Source organism: Rhinolophus ferrumequinum, chromosome 16 (assembly GCF_004115265.2).
Source record: "Rhinolophus ferrumequinum isolate MPI-CBG mRhiFer1 chromosome 16, mRhiFer1_v1.p, whole genome shotgun sequence".
Taxonomy (NCBI): Eukaryota; Metazoa; Chordata; class Mammalia; order Chiroptera; family Rhinolophidae; genus Rhinolophus; species Rhinolophus ferrumequinum.
In genome coordinates, this window is record NC_046299.1 from 30,943,339 (window position 1) to 30,964,237 (window position 20,899).

The following is a 20,899-nucleotide window of genomic DNA, read 5'->3' on the forward strand; positions in this document are numbered from 1 at the left end:
AATTACTGGAATCCCTGTCAAGATGACATTAATGTGCTTAACTGACTAGTAAGTTGCTAATGAATCCTATGGCATAGAAGCCTTTATTTTACTTGTGTTTCTTAAATAAATCTAGATTGTCCAAGTATGCTGGTTTATGGGAAAATAAAGCTTATGTCATATGGATGGGTATGTGTGCTTCTGCATAGATGTGATTAAGTACATGAATTTAGATGAGCTAGATGAGTACCTAGAGGGAAAAAAGGCTTATAAAAAGGCATAATTCCTGTTGTAGGACTTGGCTGCTCTTTTCTACTGCCCCAGAGCAGTTTTGAGAGTGGGAGATTGCCAACTGGGAAATTCTATCACAAAGCTGTAGTCTCAGGTGCGCTCGTTGACAATTTAATGAGAATGGTGTTACAAGCAATGAGAGTCTGGACAAGGTTTGGTACTTTTTAATGCAGCAGAGTTATTTTTTAAATAAAATAAATAAAAGAGATTAAAAACTAAAGACAACTCAATTTAGATGCCAACACTTCTCTTATTATCTGCAGCATAAGTGCCAAAGAGTGGACAGCTGGTGAAGGAGGGAGTTGAAGGAAGCAACACCTTGATATGGATTTTAAAACACCAGGAAATCAAGGGCAAAACAAATAACAAATTTAGATGACTGTTTAGGTATTTTATAAATATTTTATGAAATTGTATCTTTAGCTTTTCTTTCTGAGAAAATTATGGAAAAGTATACACAAGGTTTTAGCATTTTTATGATTATTTGTTAGTCAAGGTTAGAAGGAAACTGAAAGAATTCCAGATTGTTCCATCAAGATTTTGGAATAATACAATGATAGGTGAAATTTAAACTCAACATAAGCAAGGTAATGCTGCAGAAGCTGAGATTTTTCAATCACTATGTTTATGCATTGTGACAGCTTATAAATTAAAAACCTAGAACTCTTAGGAAATACACTCAGCCATCACCAGGGATAATATAATAGAGGTGGCTGCTCTATAAAACGAGGAATTTGGATCTGATGCTTAATTGAAATGGAAGAGGAAGTAAGTTTGAAAGTAGCATTTTACTGATTTTTTGGTGAGTTTATATGACTTGCAATTAGAAAACAAAAGCAAAAGAATATCAGAAGCTGCTATGAAATATAAGTTGGTTGGGTTAAGGCTGGTAAGAGTGTAGGTGCAAATTGTATTAACTGCAGATTCAAATAAAAGTAAAACTATTACTTTTCAAATTCTTTATATGATTAAATAATGTGGAATGTTATTTAAAAGAACCATGACAGAATGTAAGCTGACCTGATTAGATAGAGTACTCAAGGAAAAAAATAAGAAAAGTCAGAATTATCTTGTGAAATTTACTACCTTAAGGAATTTTTAAGAGGTTTTGCGAGAATTCTAAACAGCAAAACCAAAAACGGAGACATTTCAATGCAGTCATAATCTTGGACAAAGCATTCAACTTCTCCCTGTTTCTATTTCCTTCTCTGTATTGAAGGGTCAACAGACGGTTTCTTAAATGCCTTCCAACTATAAACTAGTTTTTCGTCTGAAATTATGTTAAAACTAACGTAAGTAAGGTTAAAGAAATTTCCTCATCCATCTTCTTCACTACTAAACAGTATTGCTTTGTGGCCTAAATATTATCTTCTACTCTTCCTCTGACTCAATGTATTGATCTGCTTATCCCAGGCAGAACAGAGACTCTGACATTTTCATAATGAACAGTGGCCCACCATCTAGGGATTTTTTTTCCTACTCAAAAAAATGTTTGTTTTTTTTTTTTGTAATGTGTAGAGGGAAGAATATGGACATACCGTGTTTCCCCGAAAATAAGACCTACCCTGAAAATAAGCCCCAGTTAAGACTGTCAGCCAGATGGACACATTTAGTACGTTATGACGATGTTCCAGAAGAAGATGACATGACTGTATCTGAATAAATGTAGATTGTTGTACATGAGAAAATAAGACATCCCCTGAAAATACACCCTGATGCGTCTTTTGGAGCAAAAATTAATATGAGACCCGGTCTTATTTTCGGGAAAATACGGTAGTAATGCGAAAAACCTGACTTTGAAATCTATTGGTATTACTTCCCAGTTGATGGCAATAGAAACGTTTTCTTACCTGGAAAAATTGGGCTATTGCCACCTTGAAGAGGCCTCTGTTCTTTTTCTTTTTATTTATAATCTGCTAAGGCCTAAATAGAAAACAGATTTGATGTTTAGTCTTAAACTACAGAAAGGCTTGCAATAAAACCTTTAAACAAAATGAAGGAAGTCTCAAAAATACTACAAATCAGCTCTTCTGACAAGGTTTGAATAACAAGAGGATTTTAGTCAACATACACCTCCAGGATTCTTCAGCACAACATTTTAGAACTGGTCATTTCTTCCCTTCTGTGCAAGATTTCCAAAATGCCATGGGAAAATTAACCGTCATTTCAATGTTAGGGTTTGAAGTCTGAATATAAAAGTAGACAGGGTCTATTTTCAGGCTTGTTTCTAGACGCCTGGAGGGTTAATCAGAATGGATTTAAGCCCCCTCCAGGTCCTTTCCCCTTAATCCCCCTGCTTCTCCTTGGTGCCAGGACCTGATGGCATCCCTCCCTCTCCCTGTTTTTCTTTCTTCTTCTGAGCTCTCTCCCCTCCACCCCATTCGAATGCTTTTCCCTTTCCTCTTCGCTTTTTCCCATAAGTGGTCAAAATAGGAAACGGAAGTATCTATTTGTTGCTTGGTGTAGTGCTCGAAAAGGCTATTTTAATTAAGGGGGAAAAAATTCCCCTCCAGGTTCTTCATTTAGCAATGAGTCCCAACGTCAACCAGCCCTAGTCCTCCCCCACCGAATGGTCGTTTACTACTGTGAGGAGGTTTGGCTCTGTCGGAGAGGGTCTGGACCTCCTGATGCAAGGCAAAATCTGCGAGCGAGCCGGCTCGGGGTCCACGGAAGCGCGTGGAGCGCAGCCCCCCGCCCTGGGGGGAGGTGGCGGCCCCTGACGAGCGGGGGAAGCCCATCCCGGGAGCCCGAGGGGTGCCGGCAGCGGCCAGGCGGTGGTGGCGGCGGGGACGCGACGCGGCTGCCGCAGGGGAGCGCCGGCGGCGGCGGCGGCGGCGGCGGGCGCGAGGGGCGGGGCGCACTCCGCAACTTCAGCCGTTGCCTCCCGGGCGCTCTCGGCCGAGCCGCACGGCGGCTGCGGGTTGCGGGCTGCAGGCTGCCGTGCGGCCAGCAGAGCCCCGTCCGGCGGCACGCGAACCCGCGCGTCCCCGGCGTCCGTCGGGTGCCCGAGGCGACTCCTGAAGGGAGTCCCCGCGCGGCTGTCCTCCCGCGTTGTCCGCAGCGGCTGGGGGCCCGGGACGTGCGGGGTCGAGAGGCCGAGCCGGGCGCCCCCCAGCGGCCGGCGTGAGCCCCATGGCTGGACCGCGCAGAGCGGAACCCGCGAGGTGAAGCCCCTGGGCCGGCAGCCGGAACGTGTGGCGGGGGCGCCGGCTCCATGGGCAGCAGCGCACAGCGGCACGATGATGGACGTTAACAGCAGCGGCCGCCCGGACCTCTACGGACACCTGCGCTCTTTCCTCCTGCCAGAGGTGGGGCGTGGGCTGCCGGACCTGAGCCCCGACGGCGCCGGCCGGGTCGCGGGCTCCTGGGCTCCGCACCTGCTGCGCGGGGTCCCAGAGGTGACCGCCAGCCCCGTGCCCACCTGGGACGTACCCCCGGACAATGCTTCCGGCTGCGGGGAGCAGATCAACTACGGCAGAGTCGAGAAAGTTGTGATCGGCTCCATCCTGACGCTCATCACGCTGCTGACGATCGCCGGCAACTGCCTGGTAGTGATCTCGGTGTGCTTCGTCAAGAAGCTCCGCCAGCCCTCCAACTACCTGATTGTGTCCCTGGCATTGGCCGACCTCTCGGTGGCCGTGGCGGTCATGCCCTTCGTCAGCGTCACCGACCTCATCGGGGGCAAGTGGATCTTTGGCCAGTTCTTCTGCAACGTCTTCATCGCCATGGACGTCATGTGTTGCACTGCCTCGATCATGACCCTGTGCGTGATCAGCATCGACAGGTAAGGGTCCCGGCCGCCCCTTCCCGGGGTCCGGCTGGGCATGTGCTTTCTGGTAGCTCAGCCCTGCGCGCTCGCCTTTCCTGGGAGGATAAACCAGACTTCGCGGGATGCAGGGCTGCGCTTAAACAGCCCCCACACATCAACCCTACACCAACCAACTTCAGTTACAGCAAAGCCTATATACACTTCTAAAAGAAGAGCCCGAAATATTCTGGTTTACTGTAGTGAGGATTTTAAGACCAAAGTTAAGACTATTTCAAGCATTAGCAGGTCCACCAGGGGGTCCCTTGTCTTGATTTTCAGGAGGAAGGAATTTGATCCTCTCTGAGCTTGACAAACCCTTGCTGTGAACCCGAAAAGGTCAATTATTACTTAAAGACATCAGTGGAGGAAAACCACTTTGCATCCCTTATTGTAAGAGCTACTCCCTAGGCCAATGAAAAGACCTAGGATGGACCCAGATATGGGGGTCTACATGTCTTAACGTTGCAATCCTATGATTGCAGATTCTGAATCTCATTGTTTCGGAAGTCTGATTTTAGTGTTTGGCAACGCTGTTTGCATCCTGCAGTCTTACTGACTGGAGCCTTTACTCCCTGTGTGAAGGGTTGGTTCTAGCCTTTCATCATATTCATCCCTTGGGAATCTTCTCTTGAGAACTCTGCCACTGGAGTAATTGAAAACAGAGGCTGACCATCTGTTAGGGATGCTGGGGAAAAAATTTCTGTCTTGAGTATCAGATTGGACTAGGAAGTCACCAGGGTTTCTTCAGACTCCAGGATTACAGGATTCTGCAATGGAGCTGGTCTTTGGCTCTAGAAATATTGTGCAATTGACAACTTGAAGTATGGTCCCAATGCCTTTTGGTCACAGAACAACTCTGCTTCTCTTGAAACTGAAATATTAAACCTTAACATTCACGCTCAGTATTCTGCTGGTATTTTAAAACCAGCCCAGGACTGGTATCCTGTTGTGTTTAATGATTCAGAGAAATGGTTGCTTATTTTCTTTGTGGACCTACAGAAGCTTTAAATATGTAGACCTTTCAGCATAGGAGAAATAATTGATGCCTCCACACTTAAAATGACAGTGCCTCAAAGGATGGTCTAGCACAAAACTGAGATTTTCCTCCATTTCCTCCCTGTAAACACTGCTACTTGTGGTTTGTTGATATTTAACATATTCTGCTCTTTTGCTTCTTGACCAGGGTTTATAATTACTGAATAAAGGGAATGAATAAAGGATAGGGGATGTTTTCAAGGAAAAAATACATAGTAGCTGCATTTAGTTAAAGACCGATTATTTTTTAAAAGTTGATCATTCCATTTTATGTGTATTATGTTTGGAGCTTCTGACAGCAAACAAGGTATTATTTTAATAGTAGAACATGAACTGCATATATGAGAATATTAGTTCCAAACTTCACAGCTGAAGTTTTGAATTACTGTAGTTAAGAATGACAGAAACATGCGTTTACAGTCTGGCTGTGGCAACAGGAACTAGGAGAATGCACTCATTATACATAATAAATGTAAACATGAATTATAAGTGCAAAAATCTGATGGCTCAGCCAACCCAAACGGTGCTTCTTGTATGAATGGAGTCTTTTTAAAATGTAGCTTAGTGTAGTAAAACAAATCATTTATGCTGCAAGTAATGCATTTATAATCTTTTTCTTTTCATTTGATAATTGATAAATGATAAATAAGCAACACAGTGTGCTAACGTGTCTTCTAAGACATCTAGTACTTCTGTTCTTTTGGGCACATTCAGGTGTGGCTGGGACCACCTTGAGATTCCTGTTCATGAGCTAACGGCTTTCTTCACTTAGTGTGCATGTATGACTTAGCAGCAGCAGCAGTAATATCTTGAATATAGACAGAGAAGAGGTTAATTCTCCCTGGCAAGAGCTTCTAATTTCTTCACCAACTATATCCTTATGATGTCACAAATTGTGGGAATATAGGGATATCGATTCTGTCTCATTTCCTGTAAGACTTGTCCCCTTGATGAATTCTGCTTAAACATTATTTTAGAAGATGAACATCTCATTTTTTTAGATAAAGTGAAGACTTGATAACATTGGAAGCACAGATTGCTTTTCTTCCAAGAACGCACAGAACTAAAAAATGGGAAAAGGAAAATGCATTTGACATCTAAGGTGAATTATTTTTGAAAAGACTTTTCTTCACTTCCATTGTAGAATATGACCATTTTATTCCATAATTTCTTAGCTATTATGTGCTAAGAAAATATGGAAAAAACTAATCTTCGTTCATTTGTTTATTCATTCCCTCTTGAGTACCTAATACAGGTTATGCTGTGCTTTGTGCAGCATAATCAAAGATGAATAATAATCCTGCTTTTGAGTTCATATTACATTGTGAGAGTTTGGATTTCTGTTGGGCATTTAAACTTTGGTTAATGGAACCTTTGATTTTTCTTAACCACTCCCACCATACCAAGGTGCTTTTCCCACCTTTTCCAATACTGTTGATGCCATTTTTCTTGACAGGCTTCCACACTCCCATATCCACCCTTTTCAGGTTATGACTCATGATCTTTGAAAAAGTAGCACCATTGGATGAGAACTCCCTTATCTTTCCACCACCAAACAGTCTTTCCTGCATCTGTCCCCTTTTGATTTCCTTCAAAAGCAAGAGAACATTGTGTCCCAGCAAAGACCAGACCACCTGCACTACACCTCCCACCCCCTTTCACCTTCTCGAGAACTTTGTTCCTTCCTTCCTTGATCCCTCATTTCTTCTTTGTCTTCGTTGTTTCCTCTCAGCTGGGTCAAGCTTGATCTTCTATTTTTAAGAACTCATTCTTTGGCCTCACTTCTCCCTCTAGGCACTGCTCTACTTCACAGTTAAGCTGCTCAAACCCATGCCCACAACCTCTCTTTATTTCCTTACTCCAAATAGGTGAGGTTGACACTGACTAAATCCACTGCAGTGTTTTAACTGGCCTTCCTGGTTTCACTTCTGTCCACCCCTCTTTTATTGCCTATGAATAAGCTAGAAAGAGCTGTTTTTTATCTTTTTTTGTTTTAGTGAGATAACATTTACCTATCCTGGAATGCACAGATATTAAATATACAATTTGGTGAGTTTTGACAAATGTATATACCCATGTAACCACAACTCCAATCAAGATATAGAATATTTTGCCATCCCAGAAATTTCCCTTGTGCCCCTTTTAGGATGATCTTTTAAAAATAGAAATCAAATTACCTTTCATATACAGTTTAAAAACATGCAAAACAGTTATATATGTTAATTAGGTGAACTTATACAGAGGGTGCCAAAAACATGTATATACATTTTAAGAAAGGAAAAAAATTGTGTTAAAATTGTAATTCTCAATATATACCGATAGCAGATGATGAATACAAATCACGTGTATACATGTTTTTGCACCCCCAGTATAAGTAGTAAAAGTATGAAGCAGAAGAATGGTGAACACCAAATTCCCGCGAGGGGTTGGGTTATTTCTGGTAGGGTGGGTGGAGGTGTAATCTACAAGTAGTATACATATCAACTATATTGTTAATGGTAATGTATTGTTTTTAATCTTAGTGGTTGATAGTCTTGTTATTTTTTGTATAAGTTTATGTCTGTCTGAAATATATTTTAAACTTTTTTTGGGGAGGGGGAAATACGTATAGAAAAGTATACTGTACCATACCTGTGTTCACAAGTGAACAAACACATTGGTGTAATCTGCAACTATGTAGATCAAGAAATTGAACATTACCAACCTCCCAGAGGTCCTCTCCTATGCCTTCTCAGTTTCTGATACTCCCAAAGATAACCATTGTCCTGACTTTTAGCATCATAAATTAGTCCTGCTTGGTCAGAACCTCATATAAATGGAATAGTATATTATGTACTCTGAAATCTGACTGCTTTTGCTCAATGTAATGTCTGTGTGAAACATTCATAGTTTTTACCCTGTCAGTATTTTATTTATTTATATTCTTTTGCTTAGTATTCCATTTAAATTATTTATCAATTCACCTGTTGATGGACATTTGAATTGTTTCCAGTTTCAGGATATTACTAATAGTGATTCTATAAACATTTATTTGTATACAAGTTATTTGGTGCACATGTTTTCATTTCTTTGGGGTAAATAAAATGCTGGATAATAAGGTATCTATTGCATTTTAATTCTATTTGCCTCCTCATACCATTTGTGTTACCGTTGTCATGCATTTAAATCCACATGTTGTAAGAACCTATTAGATGTTATTTTTATTATTTTAAACAATCAGTATGCTTTCTTATTTATGCCCATGTTTACTTTTTCCATTGCTCTTTATGTTTCCCTACATTACCATGCTTTTATCCAGGATCATTTTTTTCTGCTCACTTAGACTTTCATTACATTTTTCAAAAGTGAGTGTTGGTGACAAATCTTAGTTTTCACTTGCCCAGAAATGTCTTAATTTTACCATCATTTTTGAATGATATTTTCTCTGAATATGGATTTCTATATCTGATGTTTTTTCAGCACTTAAAAACATTATTCTGTTGTTTTTAGGCTTCCATCACTTCTGTTGAAAAATCAGCCATTAACCAACATTATTATTACTCCTTTGAAGATAATGTGTGTTTTTTTCTTCTGGCTGCTTTTAGAATTTTCTCTTTGTCTTTAGTTTTTGTCCACTTTTCTATGATGTCTCTAGGTCTGGCATTATTGATTATTATTATTATTTGTTGTTGTTGTTGTTGTTATTAATCCTGCTAGAGTTATTAGTAATTTTTGTATTTGTGTATTGATATCTCTAATCAGTTTGCTGTTATCTCTTAATACTTTTACTGTTCCATTCTTTATTCTTCTGTCTTCAAATTTAGACCTTTTTACTCCAGCACTTTTCTTACACTCTTTTATTTTCCATTTTGCGTTTTTCCCTGTGCTTCAGTTTTGAAAAACTTTGACCTGCCATGCAGTTTATTAATCATCTCTTCTGCTATGTCTGTTGTTCATCCTTATGTAATGAGTTCTTAATTTCAGTCCTAGAAATTTCATTTGATTCTTTTTGTTGTTGTTTTGCATTCGATCCTTTTTATTGATTCTAATTCTCTGGTGAAATCCTCTGTTTGTTTGTTTTTACCTAATTTCTCTACCTCGTTATTATATTTTTGGGTATATTAATCATAATTAAGTTTTTTTCTACAACTCCAGTATCCGAATCAATTGTAGTTTCTTTGTGTGTGAGCTCTTCCCCTTACCTCTCGGTTTTGGTTCTGTGTCTTGGTATGCCTAGTAAATATTGTGTACTCAGCATCTTGTATGAAAAATTATAAATATTGTAGATAATGTTATTTTCATCCAGAGAAAATAGCTGCTAGGCAGGCATATTGGGGTCCTGATTATTGTAATCCGATTAGGGACTGAGCTGATTGTATAGTATGTTTTAGTTTTGATAAGCTCTGTCTGTCTGATGCCTCTGGCTGATGCCTCATTCCACAGTGTAGCAGTCTTGGGATTTCAGCTAAGAACTTCGGTGTTCTGGATGACTTCTCCCCTTGGTTAGTTCAGAACTCTAATTTTTCTCTCCTCAGCACTGTGATACTGTCAGAACTCCCACTGAAAGCTTTGTGGGAACTTTCTTTTTGGCTTCTTAGCGTCCTGCCCTGTACAGCTTCAGTACCAGTATTCAGCAAATGTTTTGATGGGGATACCAGCCAAGTGTTGGGCTTAGTTTTCCGCTCCTTCCTTCTTACTGAGAATCTGGCCACTCAGGTGTGTCTAATTTTTGTCTTTCTATCCTCAAGAGGATACCAAAATTTCTTCTGGTATTTTTGCCTCTTAAGAAGCTTTGCTGAGGCGCTTTACCTGGATCCTCAGCGCCTTCCCCCTCACCTCGTTTTGGAAAATGTCCCAAGGGAAAGAGTGGCTACAGAATTTTGGGTCACTTCTCTGTGGCTTTCTCTTCTCCAGGATTTTGTCCCCTCAACTCCTGGTTGTCTCAACAACTCTGTGATGCCTTTCAGCAGGTGTGTGTGTGTGTGTGTGTGTGTGTGTGTGTGTGTGTGTGTATTTGTGCTTTCTCCAGCTTTTCTAGTTGTTTTCATCAGAAGCATTGGTCTGAAGCAACAGGCAACCCCATCATAGCTAGGAGTGGATGTGTGCCTGAACTATTTTAGATATGTACAAATATAGAAACGGGATAGTGTAAATTTTCTGCTTAAAATCCTTCTTTGGCTTTTCACTTCATTGGAATAAAATTCACTCTTTAGCACACCTGCAAGTTCCCTGATCTGTTCCTGCCTTACTCCTCAACAACGTTTTGTACCATATTCCTTCTTGCTTTCCATAGTATAGTCGTGTTGACCTTTTTAATTTCTCCATCATGCCAAATTCTTTCCTGCATCAGGCCAATTCCATGCAAACCCACCAACTAATATATTTACAAAACTATAATTTCATGTCAGTTCTATACCCTAGTACATGTTTTTTGATCACAAGTTGGAAAGCTTAAAAGTGTTTAATTAACCCTCTAGAATGGCAACAATTAAAATGTCTTAAAAATACCAAGTATTGGCAAGGATGTAGAGCCAAGGGAGCTTTCATACATTATTCGTGGAATTGTGAATTGGTGAACCCCTTTGAAAATAGCTTGCATTATCATGTGATATTGAAGATACATACACCTTATGATTCTATTATTTTACCACTAGGTATATAAAAGAGACTCTTGTCACCAAAAGTCTTATACAAGAATATTTATAATATCCAGAAACTTGAAATCCCCAAACTTGAGATAGTACATATGTGTATCAGGAGTAGGATGGATAAATATGTTGTGCATTCCCACAGTAGAACACTACTCAGTAGTGGTTATCAAACTTGAGCATGCATCACAACTCTCTGGGGAGTTTATTACAACACATATTATTAGGCCCCACCCCAGGAGTTTCTCATTTAGTGAATCTGGGGTGGAGCCCAATAATCTGCATTTCAAAAAAGTCTCCGGAGGATTCTGATGCTCCTGGTTTGAAGACCTGATTTAGAGAACTGTTACCATAAAGCAATTAAAATGAACAAACTGTCGCTAAAATGAATCTGACAAAGTAATTTAAACAATTTTTTATTGTAAAAATTTTGAAAAATATTTTAAAGTCAAGAATATAGTACAAAGAGCTAATGTATCTGTAACGTAGCATCAACAGTGATTAATTTATGGCCAATCTAGTCAACATATACTTTGCAACTCCTCCATCTTTGCAATGTTTTAAGTCAAATTGCAGAGGTCATGGCATTTCACTCATAAATACTTCGGATCACAAACATAATGCTGAGCAGGATGAAGCAGAGTACAAAAGAATACGTATAATGTGATTCTATTCATAAAGAAAAATTGAAATAGACAACACTGTTTAGAGACATACATAAGTGAAAATATTGTAAAGAAAAGGAAACACATATCACGAAAACGAGACTGGTACTTTCTTCTAGGTGGGCAGGAGGGGGTTGTGATCAGAGAGCTGTGCTTCTGTTGTAATGTTTCCTCTCGTGACTGTAGTGGTAGTTGCAGCAGTGTTCACTTTTTAAATGACTATTGAAGTATCCATGCGTACTTTAGACACTTTCCTACGTAGTATTTTATAATAAAAGGGCATCTTGTGAGGTGTATTTGGATGTACATTACATGTATGATTAGTCTGAGCAGATGCAGTTAATGTTTTAATGCTATCAGCAACCGTTAGTTTTTAGCTTCATGTGTGTAGACAGGGTCATCTTTAGGTCTTTATGGTTACAGGAACTCGTCTGGCTTATTTGCAAGAGCTGTAATGTTTAGTTCTGACTGGTGTGGCTGAAGCCTTGCTTCCTGGCCAGGTACTATGACTCATTTGCTTCGATGATCTGAATTCTGCTTTTGGCTTTAGTTCTGCTGCGATCAGCAGTGCAGGGTGCATTCTGGATTCTCCGATCGCCTTTCTCTTTGAAGGAAGTCATCCTTATTCATCTCTACAATTAATTTTCAGCTTGTAGGTACACTTTAAGAGTTGATAGAATCCTTTTCTAGCTTTGCGATGGGAAGGTGAGAGTGAGGGAGACAAAACAGGCCTGCTGTGTCCTCTCATGAGGTAACACTTCCCACAAACTACTTTTGCTTCTTCTTATGTTCATTAACAGGAAGTAACACCTCAGGGTAGAAAAACTGGCAGCTAATAGATGTTTAGTGCTTTATTGTTCACAGACCACTTCGCAGGTATAGAAATCTTTTTTGATCTTCCCTACAACATTGTGAGGTGGGTATTATTATCCCTACTTAATGTAGGAGGAACAGGAGCAGGGAAGTGACTTGTCCAAGGACACACAGCTTGTATGGGTGGAACCAGTGCTATGTATTTATGAGTATGTGTGTATATTTAAGGAAAATAGTAAAAGTTTAGACATGGGTTATAACATAGGAGATAAATCCTGACTTAGGTCTTAAAAGTAGTGTAGAATTAGGTGATAAAAAGCTCTGAGAATTTCCATGCAAGGGGAGTAGCAGATGCCAAGAGCGTGGAGGCCGTGAGTCACTCTGTGAGTGGAATTATAGATAGGGAGCAGGGAGGCATTCCAAGTGAGGGAATAGCAGAGGAAAAGCCCAAGTCCATCAGTCTTCACCTCTTGGGGCAGATGCTGCTGGTTGCCCATCCCAACCCCCATTCTCCCTTTCCTCCTTAGTTACGGGAATTCTTGTTTTTACCTTGGCAAATGGCTGCCCAGAATAAAGACTACATTTCCTAGCCTTCCCTGCAGGTAGGGGTGGCCATGCTACTAAATTTTGACCCAAGTAATGTGTTTCGGTGTCTTGGAAATTTCCTTCAGGATAGTTGGAATGTGACCTCGTCCTCATTTATTTTTGGTCCTGTCCTCCATCTTGTTGCCTGGAATGTAAGTATGGTGGCTAGAACTCTGGCCATCGTCTTGCTCAAAATGGACAACCAAGGCCACACTTAGGAAGGAGGACCAGTGCGCTGGAAGGGTAGCCTGAATACGGGGTATTGTGTACGCCACAAGGAGCACTGGAACCCTGACTTCTTACTATAACGAACAGATACCACTATGTTGTCTATCGCATGCAGCTGAACTCAGTCCCAACTGCTAAACCTCAGGACCAGTTTCTTACCCCACCCGCTCATCCCTTCCACTTATGTCCACATGCATTTCCAAATTCATCATCGTGAGGTTGTCACTGTGTCATTCTCCTTTGGAAACCTTTCAGGAATAACAACTATCATTTTTGAGGGCTTGTTATGCTATATGAATTCCTAGAGACTTTACACTTGATACCTAATTTAATCTTCATAACACCCTTCTAAGGTTGTTCATTGAGTGTCTGTCATTGAGTGTCTCTTCTAGCCAAAGGTGAACAAGACAGAGTGTGACTATTTTTAATCTCATTCTGTAGATGAGGAAACTGAGGAAACACACACTCTATGTGGCAGGAACAGCGTCTGAATCAAAAGCCATGTGTGTCCTTCCTACATCATTGTAGCTATTGTCCACTACATGAGGAGAAGAGTGTTAGGATACGACATTCCAGGCCCTGTGTAGTTTGACTCCAGCCTCCCTCCTAGCCTTAATCTGACTGACTCCGTCATAGGTACCCTCTTTTTAAACAATACGTCAGAAGAGGACTAATGCACTTACCGTCCCCCACAAACTTGTTCCTTTTTCAAGGTTCCCATCCCAATAAATGGCATCAGTCTGCACACAGTGGCTTTACTAGTCATTTCGATATCATCTTTGAGACTTTTCACCAGCCTCGTGCTCTCATCAGATCATCACCAAGTCCTGCTCCTTGTCCCTCCACTTCCTTCTTTCCCCGTTCCGGCGCCAGCAGCTCAACCTGTGCCCCTATCATCTTGCATTTGGACCATTGAGAATAGCCTCCCAGGGGTATCCCTGTATCTACCCTTGCCCCTTGTTAATGCAGAGTACCCTGTTTCCCCCAAAATAAGATCTGGCTAGCTGGGCAGTCAGCTCTAATGTGTTTTTGGAGCAAAATTAATATAAGACACAGTATTATATTATATTATATTATATTATATTATATTATATTATACCTGGTCTTATAGTGAAATAAGGCCGGGTCTTGTATTAATTTTTGCTCCAAAAGACGCATTAGAGCTGATTGTCTGGCTAGGTCTTATTTTCGGGGAAACATGGTATGTAACCCTCATTGCACGTTAGAATCACCTGGGCAATTAAAAAAAAGACCAATGCTTGAACTACACATTCAGAGATCCTGATTTAATTGGTTTGGGTGGGCCTCTCAGCATGTTTGAAAATATCCTCTGGGTGATTCTAATGTGTAGTCAGAGGGAGAACCCCTGAGTTAGGGTGATCTTTAAAAAATGAAAATGTGGATTTATCCATGGTTCCCAAACTTACCTGCATATTAGAATCACCTAGAAATCTTAAAAACAAAATACCAAAGCCCATACCCAGGCCATATGCAAACCCAACTAATGCACTGTCTCGGGGTGGGACTCAGGCATCCATATTTTGGATGTTCCCTGGGTTAGTCCAATGTATAGACAGGTTTGGGCACTATTGGATTATGCTGTTCTCCTGCTTCAAACTCTTCAATGGGTTAATAAGTTCCCCTGCTCTTGGGATAAGATCCTATATCTTTGATTGTTCTGAAAGTTTGTATAATCTGACCATCCCTATTTTATTAGATCAGGGGTTGGTGAACTTTCGTCTGTAAAGGGCTAGATAGTAAATGTTTTAGGCTTGTGTGGTCTGTGATATCTGTTGCAACTACTCAGCTCTGCCATTGTAGCAAAAAAGCTCATAGACAATATGTAAATATATGGGCATCACTGTGTTCTAACAAAACTTTATTTGTGAATACTGAAATTTGAATTTCATATAATTTTCATACATCATTAAATATTCTTCTTTTCAATGTTTTTCAACTATTTTAAAATATAAAAACCATTCTTAGCTGGAGGGCTGTAGAAAAACAGGCAGGGGCCAGATTTGACCTGCTGGAGTTTGCCGACTTCTGCCTAAGATCCCGTTCAATTCAATTCAGTTCAATTCTGTGATCTGTTTATCTCTCAATCTACCAAATATCTTTCGCCCTCCCACTGTCCTCCCCAATTTTTTGGCAACTCTGGTCTTCTTTCAGTTTCTTGACATTTTGATGTTCAGGGCCTTCACAAGTCTTTTTATTCCCTCAATCCTCCACTCCCCAGCACACTTTTCCACCTCCTTGGCTGGTTAATTTTTGTCACTATTCAGATAGATCCTTGATTAGATGTTATTGTCTTCTGGAAGTATTACTAGAATCCGCAGACTATCTTAAACAGTTCTATAACTCCCTGCATTTTTCCTCCTAGCACTCATCCCAGTGTTCATCCGGGGCATTCCCTCACTCCAGTCTATTAGCTTTTGGGTTAGGGTTAAGGTGAGGTCATTATAGAATATCAAGATCCACTCCTTCACAGGTTTAAGATAGGATCTGAGCATCGGGCCCTAACAGAGAAGCTGTGTGTGTGTGTGTGTGTGTGTGTGTGTGTGTGTGTGTGTGTGAGTGAGAGAGAGAGAGAGAGAGAGAGAGAGAGAGAGAGAGAGAGAGAGAGAGAGAGAGAGGTTGTATGTATGGAGCAAGCTAGAGGAGATGATGGTGAGATTTATTTAATAAGCAAGCTTGTTATTTTTCTTCTAGGCATATAAGCACTGTGGGGACACAAAGGTGAATAAAGACACAGCCCCGTCTTCAAGAGGTTATCTTGCTGATCATAAATTAAGATTGTTTTATTCATATATCAGAAAATTTGGATCTTTAAAAAGTTAGGTTATACATATTGCTTTGCAGTCAATCTCTGTGTGATGTGACCTTTCTTGAAGGCGTTTATGAGTCATTTAGCTTCTGGCTGCAAACAGTTGGGTTGTTTGAGCACTTCCATCAATAAAAACCCAGGTACTCCGTGGTCTGTTTTTGAGCAGCCTTTCTCGGAGAATTCTTGTTAAGGACTGCTGTGAAATGATGCCTCCTAAGTGCTCACTCTTCTGATGTTGTATGTTGAACTACAGGCTGTCAGTCTCTGGGGCTGAGCCGCGGTGGGCCTCTGCGGGCACATCTCTAGTGCATCTCTTTGGGGAGCTTTATTTTGGCCCACTTAGCCAGTCTGTATCCTCACTTTTACCATGGCTTCTGTTCTGATTCCAATTATACGCATTGTACTCATATGTTTCTGGTACTTTCCACTCTTTTAAAGCTGGACAGCTTTCTTCCTTCCAAGTGGTTCTTTCTGGAACATCTGGAACGTCAGGCAGAACCACCCACCTAAAAGGGCCTATCAGTATTTATGGTTAAACATAGGGAGACTTAAACGGCGTGCTCCAACCCATCTGTAATAAATCTGGTTTAGCTGCCTGAATATTTTAGGGAAATGTATATTCTGTATGTTTGGTTTGAAAAAGTCTCTGATAAACTCAATAAATGTCTTTGAAAGTTCTTCCATTTTGATGACTAGATTGCATTGCAGTTTCATATTTGATCGTTTTCTGGATACTGTAGGCCCCTACCACTCTGGCTTCCTTTCTGGGTTACAAAGGTCATAGTCCTTTATTAGCAACTTTTTAACATATCAGAATTGCCTTTTCTTCTTATGGGAGTCATAGGGATTCGTCTATTCACTTCTTCAACATTTATTGATTATTTAATCTTTATTGGTTATACTTTCATATCCAAAACAAGGCAAATTAAGTCTTTGCTTTCTTGAATCTTATATTCTAGTAAGAAGAAATAGGCAAGAAACAGATAAGTTAAAACACACATACACACGCACACTAATTCATTATAATAAGTGCCACAAGGAGAATTAAAATGGAGTTAGAGTGGGTGACCATGGAATGTCTTTCTGAGTGGATGACATATACATTGAAATGTAAATGAAATGATGGGCTGGCTCTATGAAGATCAGGAGGAAGAACATTCCAGGAGAAGGCAGCAGTTTGTGCAAAGGACCTGGGCCAGAATGATTGGAGTAGAGAGGGATCATTTCCTTCTACTCCAATAGAGTGGTCACAAATCATATTGGAATTTAGGCCAGGTAAAGAGTGGATTTTATTCTAAGTGCAGTGGAGCCATTGGAGAGTTTGAAGTTTAGAGTGACATGATCTGATTTATGGTTCATGTGGTTACTTGGTGGAGAATGAAATGGAAAGGGGTGAGAGTGAAAGCTGGGAGACCAATTAAAAAGCTTCTACAGTGGTCAAGGTAAGAGATAATTGGGAGTAGTGAAGATGGAGAAAAGTAGAAGGATTTAAGATAGGTCTTTGAGGTGCATTGGCAAGACTAACTGATCAATTGGATGTGGGAAGTAAGGGACAGAAAAGAATAAAGGATGACTCTTGTGCATTGGCTCAAGCAACTTAGTAGATGGTGATGCTGTTTACTGAACTGGGGAGCAATGGAACTGCTGGTAAAATGAGTTCACATTTGAGTGGTACATTTGATATCAGTAGACATTTGGAAGTAAGAGTCTAGAATTCCAGCGAGAAGTCAGGACTAGAGATACAAATTTGAGTGTCATTGCAAATACTATTTAAAGTCATAAGGTGACAGATAAGACATAGGGAAAGGGATCTGGTGCCAAGCCTAAGGGAGACAAAATATTTAGAAGTCAAGAGAAAGGATGAGCTAGACCAGGAAAATTTAAAACGGGATGGTCAGTGAAATATGAGGAACACCTGGAGAGTACAGTGTCATGGAGATTAAGGGAAATGTGGTTTTTTTTTTTTTTAATTTTATTAAATTTGTTGGGGTAATATTGGATAATAAAATTATATAGATTTCAAGTGTACAATTCTCTAATACATCATCTATATATTGCACAGTGTTCACCACCCAAAGTCAAGTCTCCTTCTGTCGCCATATATTTGACCCCCTTTACCTTCTTCTACTTCCTCCCATCCCCTTTCCTCTGGTAACCACCCTACTAGTGTCTGTATCTATGAGTTTTTGTTTGTTTCTCTTGTTTGTTCGTTTGTTACTTTCAGTTTTATCATCCACATGTAAATGAAATCATATGGTTCTTGACTTTTTCCATCTGACTTATTTTGCTTAGCATAATATTCTCAATAACCGTCCATGTTGTCACAAATGGCAGTATTTCATCTTTCCTTATGGCGGAGTAGTATTCCATTGTGTATATGTACCACATCTTCTTTATCCAATTATCTGTCAAAGGATGTTTCTATGTCTTGACCACCGTCAGTAATGAATGTTTCAGTGAACACAGTGGTACATATATCTTTATGAGTAAATATTTTCAAATTTTGGGGGTAGATACCCAGAAGAGGGATTACTGGGTCATATGCTAACTCTATTCTTAATTTTTTGAGGAGCCTCTGTACTGTTATCCTTAGTGGCTGCACCAATTTACATTCCCTTCAGCAGTGTATGAGGGTTTCTGTTTTCCACTGCCTCTCCAACACTTGTTATTTTTTGTTGATAATAGCCATTCTAACAGGTGCGAGGTGGTATCTCATTGTAGTTTTGATTTGCATTCAAGAGAAATGTGCTTTGACAAAGATAAAATATCAACTATGTTAAATGCTTTGTAAGATAAGGCTAGAAAAATGACCAATCAACTTGATGACCTTAAAGTCACAGGTGATCTTGAGAAGAGCACTTTCAGTGAAACAGTGGAATAGAAGCCCAGGTGGAGTGAGGTGATGAGAGAATGAGAGAATGGACCTAGAGGGGATTATGCTAAGTGAAATAGGTCAGCGAAAGACAAATAGACAAATACCATATGATTTCACGTATATGTGGAATCTAAAACAAACAAACAAACAAAATAGCAACTTGTAGATAAGGAGAACATTTTGGTGGTTGACAGATGGGAGGTGGTTTGGGGGACTAGGTGAAAAAGGGGAGGGGGTTAAGATGTGCAAATAGCCAGTTATAAAAAGTCATGGGATGTAAAGTACAGCATAGAGAATATAGTCAATAATATTTTAATAACTATGTACAGTGCCAGAGCGGTACTAGACTTAATCGGGGGTGATCACTTCATAAATTACACAAATGCTTAATCACTATTTGTATACCTGAAACGAAAATAATATTGTATGTCAACTGTGATTGAAAAATAAAACTATATAAAAAACCAAAAAGCAAACAAAAGCTAGAGGAAAGAAGCAGAGACAGTGACTAGAAACAGCTTTCAAAAAGTTTTGCTGATAGCTGCTCACCTGGGAGTCAGGAAACCTAGATTCTAGCCCTATTATCTGCTGCATTGTATCCTAATGATAATTATTTATGTGCATGTCTTAAATTCCATTAGAATGGGCAGGAACTTTGACTTCATTTTTCACTTCGACTTCCTAGCACTTACAAAGTTCCTGGCACACAGTAGGTACTTAATCATATTAGTTGAATGGATGGATGAATTAATATTTTCCTGGAGTAGAAGCACTTTAGGCTGACACCATGTCTGATTCACCATGTACAGGCTCCTGTACACTAGTTAGGATGCAAAAATATTCCTGGATGAATGAGTGAGTCTGATAAACTTCGGAAGGGTAGGATCTCCCTTTGATATCCTTCCCTGGATGTGCCATTGACTGAACCCAACCAGAAGCCAGAGAGCAGCATATCAGTTTCCCAGGGAAGAGAACAGAGTGGGGAAGAATAGAGAGTAGACCAGCAGATGTGAACTGGAGATGTGCAGGTCCCGTCCAGTTTTAACATTCTCGGATTCTGTTTGGCTGGTAATTTGGGGGGAACCTTGACCTCACTTGACCTCTGGCATGCCACAACTGGAACTTCTGGGCAATTGAGAATGGATATGGACCAACATAGACCCTGTCCTATGTATCACTATATAGAATATTTCAAGGTGCTGATATCATGCCCCTAGCTGAACCTCAAGTGTCCAGATATTATTTGATCTCCATCTTTAGAAGAAGATACATGATCTATCAGGAATAGACCGTATTTTCTATTCCTTTCTCTGTGAAACATAAGAGTTAAGACGCGAGCTCTGAAATCGGACATACCCCGGTTTGATTCTAGGTACTGACCCTGGCTAACCAGGTTAAACTCTAAGCCTTTCCTCATTTGTAAAATGGGGATAATAAAACCTACTGCATGAGACTGTTGGGAAGATTCAGTGAAATGTCAGCATGTAGCACAGGGTCTGACTGACAGAGGGTATGTTTAGTCCTTCACGGGGCATTTATTTATCCAAAATTTCTTGCAGAGTTGTTAATGACTTTTACCTGAGTTCTTTCCTTTTTCTTCATTCTGACTCTGAAGGACTGCTTCACATGACGTTCTAGGGTTCCCCAAAATGCCAACCACCCATCGGGTTTTTACTGACTCTACACATGAAATGAATTTGTTTGAAGAGTTATCACCATAGGCAAGGTGAAATTAATAGCTTTCAGTGGAAAAATTGTTCATTTCGAAACCAGGAACCTTACACATTGAAAATAAAATCAAATTTAAATAAAATAAAAATCAATCATCACATAATTCCATTTGAAAACTATAATTTAGAAAAAGGAAACTTGGATTCTTCTCAAAAGGCTTTCTTTTGGCTGCTGTCTTTTTATGACCACATAACCCTATTTTTAAAAAACTTGGGGGACTTTGCTATTTTCTATAGATAAACTTCCTGTAGGGTCACCTTTCCCTGACTGTGCCCCTTGACTGGAAGTCACTGCTCTTCTCAAGGTGGCCCTTGCTGCATACAGGACTCCTTTCTTTTGGGTCCTATAACTTCTTCCTTTCTCCTCCGCTCCTTCTATTCGTGTAATTATCCCCCTTCCCTTTCTCATAAATAGTCCCTGCCTTCACCTCCTAAT

General features: G+C 40.2%; 1 protein-coding gene across 1 annotated transcript in view; it reads left to right on the forward strand.

The window, feature by feature from the left end:
• The first annotated feature begins 3,384 nt into the window (after nucleotides 1-3,384).
• The window catches only part of HTR7 (5-hydroxytryptamine receptor 7), a 72,660-nt gene continuing 55,145 nt past the window's right edge, over nucleotides 3,385-20,899 (forward strand). Inside the window, exon 1 of the mRNA XM_033129762.1 lies at nucleotides 3,385-4,054. Coding sequence (XP_032985653.1) covers nucleotides 3,510-4,054 — 545 coding nt within the window. The 5' untranslated portion in view covers nucleotides 3,385-3,509. The remainder of the gene's footprint in view (nucleotides 4,055-20,899) is intronic.